Source organism: Vespula pensylvanica, chromosome 3 (assembly GCF_014466175.1).
Source record: "Vespula pensylvanica isolate Volc-1 chromosome 3, ASM1446617v1, whole genome shotgun sequence".
Classification (NCBI taxonomy): Eukaryota; Metazoa; Arthropoda; class Insecta; order Hymenoptera; family Vespidae; genus Vespula; species Vespula pensylvanica.
The window spans coordinates 9,101,392-9,113,681 of record NC_057687.1 but is presented as its reverse complement, the minus strand read 5'-3'; the positions used below and the strand labels follow the sequence as shown (position 1 = coordinate 9,113,681).

The 12,290-nt window shown below is 41.3% G+C and overlaps 1 protein-coding gene across 10 annotated transcripts in view; it reads left to right on the top strand.

Annotated features, from left to right (window-relative positions):
* The window catches only part of LOC122628180 (uncharacterized protein CG43867), a 107,583-nt gene that overhangs the window by 63,882 nt on the left and 31,411 nt on the right, over positions 1–12,290 (top strand). For 3 of the 10 annotated variants that reach the window (XM_043810173.1, XM_043810172.1, XM_043810174.1), the window contains one exon: positions 3,663–4,022. The exons of the other annotated variants lie outside the window; for them this stretch is intronic. In XM_043810173.1, the coding sequence (XP_043666108.1) occupies positions 3,948–4,022 (75 nt within the window). In that variant the 5' untranslated portion in view covers positions 3,663–3,947. The remainder of the gene's footprint in view (positions 1–3,662; positions 4,023–12,290) is intronic. 10 annotated transcript variants of the gene reach the window in all.

Sequence of the window (12,290 nt, the reverse complement as noted above, 5' to 3'; positions counted from 1 at the left end):
TTGTTTGTTTGTTTGTTTGTTTGTTTGTTTGTTTTTCGTGTGTTTTGTATAGACGAAAAAACGAAGAAGAGAAAGATACATAGAAAAAAAGCGGTGATCGTTTAACCGTTTATCGATCTAGCTTAATTTTATAGTCGAACGATTTCGCACGAACAAGGAAGATAGATGAATGGATAGATAGCTAGCTAGCTAGATAGATAGATAGATATATAGATAGATGGAGAGATAGATAGATAGATAGCTGGATAGCTAGATAGATAGATAGATAGATAGATAGATAGATAGATAGATAGATAGATAGATAGATAGGTAGATAGAGGAGACAGTTGGTAACCTATATTTGCATTTGGTGGAACGTAGTCAACGAACGAGGAAAAGCAAAGCGGCATCCACGTCGATCGTATTCGAGGAGTATCAGTTTCCATTGGGGATCGGCCCTTTTTCAATTAAGCTTTGATCACGGTATCGAGATAAAGCGCGCGACGCTTCGCTCGTCGGCCCACTCGAACGAACGTCGCTCGGTCTCGATAAAGAGGAAGCGAGCGAACTACTACACTACTACTTCTACTACTTCTACTCGCTTCTACTCACTTCTACTTGTACTTTTACTACACCATCACCATACCATCATCACACCACCACCACAATCATAATCACTACTGTCGCAATCGCGTCACACCATTGGCAATACACTCGTCTCTCTCTGTCTCTCTCTCTTTCTCTCTTTTTCTCTTTTTCTCTTTTTCTCTTACAACGCTATATACGATCTATCCGTTTGTTTGTGTACGAGCAGTAAATGTAAGGGGATGTGAATCGAGTCGACATCAAATCGGGGGAAAAAAATTTTATCTCGATTTAACGGGGAATTATCTTACTCTTCGAGTTCTTCTCATATTCCGATTCTTTAATAAATTTTTATTATTTCATTTGTTACTGTCCTTAGTCGTTTATTATTATTATTATTATTATTATTATTATTATTATTATTATTATTATTATTATTATTACAGTGTTTGCGCACGAAGACGTTGTAAAAGGAACGTGAATTCAGTCAACGTCAAATCGAAGAAAAAAGAATTTCTCTTGATATTTAATAGTCTTATGTTTTAAAAGTTAATTAACGATTCTTTGAGAAATTTTTATTATTTATTTTTTCATTGTTATTATTATCATCATTATAATTATTGTTGTTTTTGTTGTTGTTGTTATTATTATTATTATTATTATTATTATTATTATTATTATTATTATTATTATTATTATTATTATTATTATACTATTCAGGGATTGTTAGGTACTGTTAGATAAGCGAGTTTGAATTTACCGTCGTTCCTAGTTCTTCTCATCTCGTGCATACCTACTGTTTGATGGCAAACAAGTCGGCTCGTATCAATATTTAGCGTGGAAGCGACGAAAGTGAGTTCCGAAAACCACGGATCGCGAAACGCCTCAGGATATCTCAGAGTAGAGTATAACGACGAGAAAGATCAAATATTGCCTCTTTCTCTCTTTCTCTCTCTCTCTCTCTCTCTCTCTCTCTCTATTTCTCTATTTCTTTCTCATTTTTCCTCTCTTTCTCTTCCTCTTCCTCTTCCTCTTATTCTTCATCATCTTTTCTCTTTCACTTCGATTGTTACGTTAATTGAAACTTTTCCGGCGATTTGCTTTTCCATTTTATGCAATTTATATTCTATCCTTTTTTATAGTCTGTTACGTCGAAATTACGATCCTTCGAATTTCTCGAAGACTCTCTGGTATTATTACGAGCAAGAAAATAAAAGAAGGAAATAGAGTCCGTGTATCTGTGTGTGTATGTAAGCAGAAAGGTAGAGAGAAAGAGAGACAGGGAGAGAGAGAGAGAGAGAGAGAGAGAGAGAGAGAGAGAGAGAGAGAGAAAAGTATTAACGTTTATGTCGAAACAACCCTTAGCCGTGGTCCAGCCGGTAATTAAATAACTTGCCGAGGGAGGTAGAAATTTGCATTTTATTCCAGAGAGGATTTATTGCCGGTCGTCCTACGCCGGATTAACGAGCGTTCTTTAAACGTCAACGGCTACGACGGACGACGTACCTTTATAAATGCGTCCGAAGTACCGGAGGACTTCGCGAAAGGAAAAATCTTTTTTGAGCGCGCAAATATTTGTCGGAGGTCCACCTCCCTTTCTCCTTCCCTCTCTCCCTCTTATTCTCGGACCCTTTTTTCCTCGTTTTTATCGTTCGAAGACGAAACTGTCAGAAATAGACATTTACGGGAAAACTGTTTAAACGTTTCCACGTAATTAAGTTGACACAAAAGTTTACCGTAAGTTTAGCAAATGAGTCATTAAACTGAGCCGTCGTAGTTACGAGTAAAACCTTTTCTACCATTAGTAAATTTTCATTTCGATTTAATCAACGAGATTGTAGTATAGCTTGAAAAGAATCGAATAGAAAAGTAGAAGATGAAAGGAAATCCAGAGAGAGAAAGGAGAAAGAAAAAGAGAGAGAGAGAGAGAGAGAGAGAGAGAGAGAGAGAGAGAGAAGAGACGGTTAGAAGAAAGGGTGATGGACCTTTGAATAGGATTGCTCAATTAGTTGAAAACAAGTAGATGAGTGTATTGAGAGAAAGGAAGAGCAAAGGCATGACACACCCGGTGTATTTTCTTTTTCGATCGTTCGTGACGGACCCTCTTGCTTGTATTCTGTGTTGTCCTATCGTCGTCCATATCGGCACGAGAGACTACACAGGAGGCGCAGGAAATGCGTTTCTCTTTTTTCTTTGAGAAAAAAAAAAGAAGAAGAAGAAAGAAAGAAAGAAAGAGAAAGAGGAAACGTACGCTCGAACGGCCGACTTAAAAATATATTCTCCTCGAAATAGTTGTTGCACCCTCGCCAGCCACCCTCGGAGCCACCCTCGCGCGCTCGAACGCTCGTGTCTCTACCGGAGCGAGAGACACGAAAAACAAAGTAGAAGAAAAAAGGAGAAGAGAGAGAGAGAGATAGAGATAGATAGATAGATGGATAGAGAGAGAGAGAGAGAGAGAGAGAGAGAGAGAGAGAGAACATGAGCATCTCTTTCTTCGTGTTCTTCTTCGTACTACTAGTCATAGTATTCGCTTGGTAGACGACTAAGACGACGAAAAGTTCGAAAGCACCGGCAAAAAGACAAACTGTTCCCTCTCAGGCGACTCGCCGACGTAATTTATACCCCGGTTAAAATAGTCTCCATGTTAAAATGAGAGATACATCCTCGTGACCCCAACGCGCATGTACTCTCTCTCTCTCTCTCTCTCTCTCTCTCTCTCTCTCTCTCTCTCTCTCTCTCTCTCTTTTTCTTTCTCTTTCTCTTTCTCTCTCATCTCTCTCTTTCTCTCTATATATCCTTCTTTTTCCCTTATTCTCCAGTTGTCTCCTGTACATCGTCGATGCGAGTCAACTCGTTGTTATTGTCTTTTAATTCATGGCTCGTTCTCACGCGATCACTGCAGCTCTTCGATCGCGAGGTTTACCTTCTTCTCGTGAAGAACTGTTCGATTTTTGGCATACTCTTCGTTTCTTTTCTTTTTTTTTTTTTTTTTGTTATTGTCGTTCTCTTTTTCTTCTTCTTTTTTTTTCCCTTTCTCCTCTTCTATTTTTTCTTCCTTTATATAATTCTCATAATATTCTTCTCTCACCTTTTCGTAGGATTTTCATCCCTCAGAAAAATAAGCTTGCGAATTAGTCACGGTCTTATCACGGAATGTGATTTCACCGGGGAATGTCGGAATAGTTTTTTTCCAAACTCGAGAATGGTGCTGGTGCCGAGAGATAATCGCGTTTTAGGAAGAATGATCGTTACGGACGATTAAGAGACGCGTCGAACCGGCACGAGAAAGTAGGAACGAAAGAAATACGGGTGCGCGTTTAGTGAACGGCTCGCGAGAAGTGATCAACGAAAGTCGAAAAAAAAGCCGCAAAAAAGTTTGACAAATGGTTCAACCCGTTCACACCGAGAACAACAACTCCGCTCTGGATATGGAGTCCCTCGAGGAGATGCTTCGGAAGGTAATCCTTTTGTAATTGATGTTAACGTTAATTCCTTTCGACTGTTCTTTAATTTATTTCATCGTTTTTTTCTTCTTTCTTTTCTTTCTCTTTCTTTTTCCTCTATTTATTTATTTATTCTTTTCTTTTCTTCCATTCTTTTTTTTTTTCTTTTTTTCTATTTATGAACGTAAATGGTCTTTCTCGCCAAAGGCGTCGTTTCGTGTACAATAAATCAATCGTCGTTTTAATTGTCCTCTCATATTCCAATGAGGGATATTTGGAATGATCGAACGAAATGGAACACCCGTTATATAGACGCTGCATCACCGAAGAAAAACCGTCGGTTGTGTAGAAAGAGGAATCGTTAGCCGCGAGATAAATCTCTTTTCTTGCGCGTTAGGTACACCGTAAAACCATCTTTCTCTTTCTCTCTTTCTCTCTCTCTTTCTCTCTCTCTCTCTCTCTCTCTCTCTCTCTCTCCTCTCTCTCTCTCGCATGACGGACCATTCAAAATCGAATTACCCAGAGGTTGCCTCGACGTTATTCTCTGCTAACGCCCTGGACCCTCTCCATTCAATTAATACGTATTAACTTTAATGCAGCGATAAAATTTCATTACACCTAATTACCCTTGGTCGTCCACTTGATCGTATCACCTTAAAAAACGTATCCAGTATACGTATTATCGCTTCGTCCATTTTAGTTGATAAGGAGAAGGGTGATCCTCCAACTGTCGCGCATTTTTGAAGGGGTAAAGAATGGAAAAAAGAAAAAGAAAAAGAAAAAAAAACAGAAGAAGAAGGCAAGAATTCCTTCTTTCTCTCTCTTTTCTTTTCTATTTGTTTCTTTTTTTTTTTTTCTTTCCATTCCCTCTTCAACACACGTAATTGAAGCACGTGCCATTGTCAGTCTCGGGATCCCTCGATTACGCGAGTATAATAAATGCTCGAATTAAAGTAAGAATTATATATAACTGCGCGTCGAATGAAAGGGGTAGGTCGAGGAGGGTGTAGCAAGAGGAGGAAGAGGAAGAGGAGAAGAGGAAGAAAAGAGAAGAAAAGAGAAGAGAAGCGAAGAGAAGAGAAGAGAAGAGAAGAGAAGTGAGGAGAGAAAGAGAGAGAGAGAGGAGAGGAGGAGGAAGAGGTTTTTTAACTGCTACTTCCTGTAATGTATTCCGTCAGGCAACGCTGAATGGACCACTTAGCGAACGTCCCACACACGCGTGCGCGCGCGAGCGAATGAGCGAGTGAGCGAGCGAGTGAGCAAGCGAGTGAGCGCGACCGTACACCGCTCGTAACCGCCATAGGAGCGTAAGAGACGGAAAGAGGGATACGCAGGCCCTGTTCAAAGGCACTCTTACGCTTAAGCGCTTTACTGCCTCTAAAGCCTTCCTCCTACGATGCTACTAGATATAGTATGTACCTACGTAATACACGAAGAGAGACCCCGCTCGCTTCCTAATAATACACATTAATTGTTAATTGAGCGAAAAAATTACTTTCTATCTCTATCTCTTACTCTCTCTTTCTTTCGCTATCTCTCTCTTCCTCTCTTTCTCCTTCTCTCTCTGTCTCTCTGTCTTCTTCTCGTCGTCTCGCGATCTTAAATTTTCCTCCATTTTTGTTCCTCTTTTCTTTTCCTTTTTTTTTTTTTTTCTTTACTTTTCTTCTCCTTTCTTTCTTTCTTTCTTTTTCTTTTTATTAACTCTTACGTAAGCACTCGTTCATGTCGGAGTCCCCAATGATTTTCACCTTCGACGAGGATTAGGATCGAACCGAGTAAGAGAATAAAAAAGAGAAGAGAGAGAGAGAGAGAGAGAGAGAGAACGAAGACGGAGATCCAGAGTCGTTTTTTATGAACTTTTCGTACGTACACGAAAGTGTCCGTTTAGTTTATACGTGGGTGTTGTACAGGCGAGCCAGATAGATAGCAATGTTACGTGCGCGCGCGCGCACACACACACATCTGTGTGTATGTGTGTCACTTAGTTATACCTAGATATGTACGTGTATATAAAGGATTATCCTGCCATTAGTCCGGGCATCTTTTGAAAGCCGATTACGTTATAGCTAATTGCACTTTCTAAGAAGATTTCTATCGGGTATATAGAAAGTAAATAGAGAAGTAGGAATCGTAGGAGTACTTCCGCGTTTAATTGGAGTTGGATTTGGTATTAGACGTGCGACGAAATCGTTCGCGGATTGCCGATTACAAATTCAATCGAACGTCAACGCGGCAGCGAGGCTAATCGGATTATTCAATTTGTAACCGGTCGTGCGCGTCGATCATAATTTTCTCCCTCGAAATGTTAGGACATGTCTCTCTCTCTCTCTCTCTCTCTCTCTCTCTCTCTCTCTCTCTCTCTCTCTCTCTCTCTCTCTCTCTTACACGTACACACGTACACACGTGTACGAAAGCACGTGTACGCGTACGTTCACGTATAACATTGTCTCGGAGATCATTTCGATCGACGAGAAAATCGCAATAGATATTTCAAGGAATATTTCCATTATCCTTCTATCTAAAAAAATTTCTTAACTTTCGTCGAATGGACTCACGTCGGACGTACATTTTAACATCGTTCATCGACTATCATCGTCGGCCATTTTCAGAGCGGATGTATGCTTTACCGTCGCGTCACCCTAACCGCCACCACGTTGGCGCGCCTCCGTAATGCGGCTTTAATGTAGAGCTCGTACGAGGAAAAGCTCGACCAACCTGCTTCTTCTCCCCGTCCAATCCCTCCCCCTACACCCACCCCTCCACTCTCGCCATGATTCCCCTGCACTCGTCGCTTCCTCCCCTTTGACGATTTTCCACGTCAAACGCCAACGCGGATTTTCGCGCGAGCGTTCTCTCGTTCTCTCGTTCGCAATACTTTCTCTCTCTATCTATCTATCAGTCTATCTGTCTGTCTCTCTCTCTCTCTCTCTCTCTGTCTCTCTCTCGTTTTTTTCCCTTCGTCTGCCATCCACGTTTCATCTCCTCCATTTTTCATCTCCCTTTCACTCATCCCCTTTTCTCTCTTTTCTTTCTCTCTCTTTCTCTTTCTCTTTCTCTTTTTCTCTGTCTCTCTCTTCTCTTTTTTTTTTCTTTTTTACTTCGAGCCGTAAAAAAAAAACCGAAAAAGAGGAAATTTACGAGCGATTTCCGAGTAAAAAAAAAAAAGGAAAAGAAAAAGAGAAATAGAGGAAGGAAGGGAAAAAAGAAATTGATCCGCAATCACGTTTCATCGATACGCTCCATCCGTTTTATCGACGATACCGAAAACCACCGCGAATTCCTTTTGCGATTAACGACACTCACGTCGTGAATTCCATTAGATCCGAAAACGGAAGGAACGATTGCCGTGGGAAAAAAGAGAGAGAGAGAGAGAGAGAGAGAGAGAGAGAGAGAGAGAGAGAGAGAGAGAGAGAGAGATCCCTTCGAATATTTTCTCGATAGGTTTTCATCAGTTTTTACATCGCTTCTCTATCTTTCTTCTTTATTAATCTCCGACGTTAACGTAATTTTATGAAGTTTCTTTCTCGACACTTGTAGCAAATTCGCAGATAAATTAATCGTAGATATTTTAGCGTAAGGGCCCTTTATTAAAACGACGAAATGCAAAGATGTTTATTATTATCGTTATTATACTATGTACTGTACGAGATTAAAACTGCTAAGGGAATTGCGTGGATATCGTAAAATAACGTAAAAGTCAGAAGAACAATGAACGTAGCGTGTAGAGTAGTAGTGCGATAGTAATAGTGGTCGCGGAGCTTACGGTGGTATAATTTTCATAGAGAATGTAGAGAAACGGCAAAGCCAAAACGCGAGTTTGCATAATCAAGACTAGGTCATACTCTCTATACGTGCGACGTAGGTTAAAGGAAAATAACGGCAATGTTGGCCGTAACGTTTCCGTAACGTTCCCTTCAAGTTATTTTATTTTCTAAAAGATTTTTTTAAATCGTTCGTTCGTTAAAAACTAATGATATTAGGTAATTAAACCGATTATTAAAATTATTTGAAATAATTATCGAACGGAGATTATTCCCCCATAGATCTCGGCGTGTATATCGATCGTACGATATACGTATACCCAATAGACGTACGTTCGCGATACACACGCACACGCACATACGTACACATAAACTCGTGCGAGAGACAGACAGGCGTACACGGCCTCGTTTAGCTCGGATAAATGCGAGAGCCGTCGTTGTCTTCTTCGTTGAGTGTTAGCTACCGGCTCGTTTGCGTCGTGCGTGGCATAAAAGCTTCTAAAGCGACGGAGTTATCGAACCCCATTGCTAGAGTTTCTCTTACCTATGTATATATGTATCTATGTATGCACGTACGTACGTACGTATATGTATGTATGTATGTATGTATGTATGTATGTATGTATGTACTTGAGTTCGTTCGCGAGTAGGACGTGATCGAGGAGATCGTCTTAGTTAAACACGAAACCGTGGTGCTCGCTTAGTATAGTAACATTCTGCCATAAAATGTGTTTTCTCGGTTATACCATGAAAATTGCACTAGATTTCGAATTGGTTGAAGAAATGCCATTTGCGAAAGGATCGTTTTGATCATTTTTCTTCCATCTTTTTTTCAATTCTCTCTCTTTCTCTCTCACTCTCTCTCCCTCTTTCTTCTTATTTTTATCTTTTCATAGAGCAAATTTTCACACGCCATCAACGACGTAGAACGACGCTCCGTTCGCAGTGTAAACACCATTAACCGTTCGTTAAAGTTTTAACTCGTTAATGAAATTACACATAAATTAACCTCGCCGTCTACTACGCAATTGCTCTGGTCTGCGAACATTGCGACGGAGTTTATTAAACGGGAAGAGAGACCGAAAGAGAGAGAGAGAGAGAGAGAGAGGCAGAGATAATGCAACCGCCTGTGGGCGAATACGTTCGAGACAGTGCGCTTATTGGGTGGGCTCGCGTTAAAAACCAAAAAGAAAAAAACGAAAAAGAGAGAAAATAGAAAGAAGAAAAAAAAAATGAAGGAATGGAAAGCTCGTGTCTGCTAGTACGAGAACATACGGTGTAACTGGCGTCGCGACGCGACGCGACGCGACACGACGCTGTGGTTGAGTTGGTTGTGAGTTGGTATGTGTACGTTGTAAAACGAGAGAGTAGTGTAGGTGTAGGTCGGAGGAGGGTAGGTGGTAGGGTGCAGGGAGGGGTGGGGAGGGGACGAAGAGAGACTAAAATAAGCGCGGTGCGTGCTTGCACGCGCGAATAGGGGTACAAAGGGGAGGAAAATACGTAGTGGATAAGTGTTGCTTGCGAACGATACAAAGAGTCTGCGCTGCTTGCTCGTCGTTTACAAGGAAGCTACACCGATAATACTCCTCTTTTGTTCTACGCTGAGCTACGTGGTAGAACTGCGAATTGCTGTATCGCTCGCCGAATCCATTGACGGAACATTGACAGTTTTATTAGGAGCGATATCGCCGAAAAAAAAGATAAAAAGAGAGAGAGAGAGAGAGAAAGAGAGAGCTAGGTTATAGTAACGTTTACGATAGCGTTTTCGCAGCTCGTTTTTTTCCTTCCCTCCTCCTTCTCCTCCTCCTCCTTCTCCTTCACCTTCTCTTCATGCTCTTCTTGCTCTTCTCGTCGATCGATCATAATCGTTCAATCGCATTGCTCTCGACGTTTCACCGAGACGTTTCAATCGTCTTCCTTTCTTCTTTTTTCCTTTTCTTTTTTATTTTCTTTCTTCTTCCCCCCGTTTTTCTTTTCTTCTTCTTATAATTTTTTTTGCTTGTTTGTATACAATGATAAAAGTTTGAGAGTTTTTCGCGAGGAAAGTCATTCGCGTCGTATACATATATTTGAAATCGTATAAATTTTAACGACATAATTAATAATAGTGTAGGACATGTATCCTCTAGAAATTAACATACGTTTTGACTCCTAGATTTGCATACATGCAAATATAGTAGTATCCGTCGTATGGATATGGTAATTATAATCAACATTATATTCGACTGACCGGTCACAGCGCGATGCTTTAATAGTAGGATGCGCAAGTCAATTCGAATTTTGTATTTTATACCGTGGAAGGTGGACGGAATAAATTTTGCTTGATGTATATTAACAGAAAGAGAGCTTATATATCTCGAACGAACGACGATCGGGGTATACGCGGATTAGAACTATTTTTCTTGGCACGTAATCGTCCGCCAAAGTACACGATCGCCGTCGGTAACGGTGTTCCCAGCGATATCTCATTGCGGTGTAAAATTAACGATCGCACCGCCGGCTGCCGACAACGACGACGATGATAAAGTTTCCTTGGCTCGTCGTCGTTCTCTCTCTCTCTCTCTTTCAAGTAGTACTACTAGGGTACAACCACCCTTTCTCTCTATCTCTGTCTCTCTCTGTCTCTCTCTCTCTCTCTCTCTCTCTCTGAACTCCCAACGCCCAACCAGCGTACCTTGCCTCTTTTCATCCCTTCTTCCATCTTCTCTTGGCGATCTCGTTCCGCGGCCACCCCGTAGGGATTCGTTTTACCGTGAAAAATTCTCTTCCAGGTTCCGCTCACGGTCCGTTGTATCACTTAGCGTGGCAAACGCTTTCACTGGTGGAAATTCGCCTCGCTCTACCTAGCCATTGGCAACCATGATGCTATGGGTCGAACGTGTTCTCTCTCTCTCCTGTTCTTTCTTTCCCTTTCTCTCTCTCTCTCTCTCTCTCTTTTGTCTCTTTCTTCCTTTATTTTTTTTTGTACGTACTCTGTTAAAAATGAGTCGATTCGCGGCCACTTTGGCGCGAAACGTTGGCTCGCTTTGTCGGGAAATTGTGAAAATATTTCAACGGATTTTCCGGCGGACCGATGCCATCGATATTATACGCGGTTCCCTCCCTCATCTCACTCTCTCTCTCTCTCTCTCTCTCTTTCTTTCTCTCTGTCTGTCTTTCGCCGTCTGTCTCTCTTTCTTTTTTTAAGAAGTACGTCTCAGAAAAGACGGGTCTCGAAGGAGTTTACTCCGTCGAACGGCAAAGTGGAAGGCACCCTAACGGCAAACGGCATCGTACGGACCGATAAGTCCTCCTGCGAGAGGCAGAAAATAGATACGGATAAAGCGTCCGGGGGTGGCTTACACCATCTACTCCGCGGCTCTTCCTCTTCCTCTTTTTCTTCTTCTTTTTTTTTTTTCCTATAGCAGCCAGCCAAGGGTAGATTATTATTTTCCCTTCCCGTTCATCTTTCTCTCTTTCTTTCTGTCTGTCTGTCTGTCTCTCTCTCTCTCTCTCTCTCTCTCTCTCTCTCTCTCTCTCTCTCTCTCTCTCTCTCTCTCTCTCTCTCTCTCTCTCTCTCTCTTTCATTCTTCTTTTACTACCAAAGAGAAGAAGCTCTTTTCTTTATTAACGAAACCATCAGAACGAGCAGGGATAGCTCCTTTAATTCAATTTATCGTATCCTCGCGTCATTTGCCGAACATTTCGAGGATATACCTATGTGGTGAGAATTTTTATCAGAAAACATTAGATCACGTTTGGTTATTAACCCCTCCCAGAATTTTTACCGAATCGTTATCCAATTCACAACGTCTTCGGATTAACGTTCCTTGACTTTCCTTGGACTTTTCGATTCTCGTTCGTTAATATACGTCCGATATCATCTTATCTTAATCCGTCAGGAATGTCTACAATGTCTAATCACGTGGCGAGCTTTCTAATTCAATTTAGTAAACTTGAGCAACTATGACGTATCTCCTTACGGAATCCATTCTCCCCTTCGTGGTCGAGCTTGCATCAACAGATTGATCTAAAGGGATCACGCTTTTATACCCAAAGGAATCATTTTCGAAGGGTCGTTTCGGAACAAACGCGTTTCTCGATTGTTTTCGACCTTTGGTCGTTACTTATGTCCTTCGAGCTTCTCGATAGAAATTTTCTTTTCCTTTCTCCTCCTTTTTTCCTCATTTTTTTCCTTCATTCTTTTTCTTCTTCCTTTTTCTGTCCCCTCAATCCCATCATATTCACAGCCGCCAAAGATTTTCTTTACTCTCCATACTTCGTTCGTTCTACGATTCTCGAAAGTGCCTAGGAGGTTTTCGAAGCATCAAACTTCGCGTTGGAAGAGGATCAGCCAGGAAGCGTAACATCGAAAATGGCTAGACTGAAAATCGTCGAGAACACGTCTTTCGACTTTCGTTGTTTATCCCTTCAGGGAAATCCGCGAGTTTTCTCGTTGCACGAAGGTGGTGGAAGCTTTTTTGGCCGCGATCCCAACCTAAGCGGCTTTTTGCGGGAGGGTGAAACGCGTATTATCGAGCCC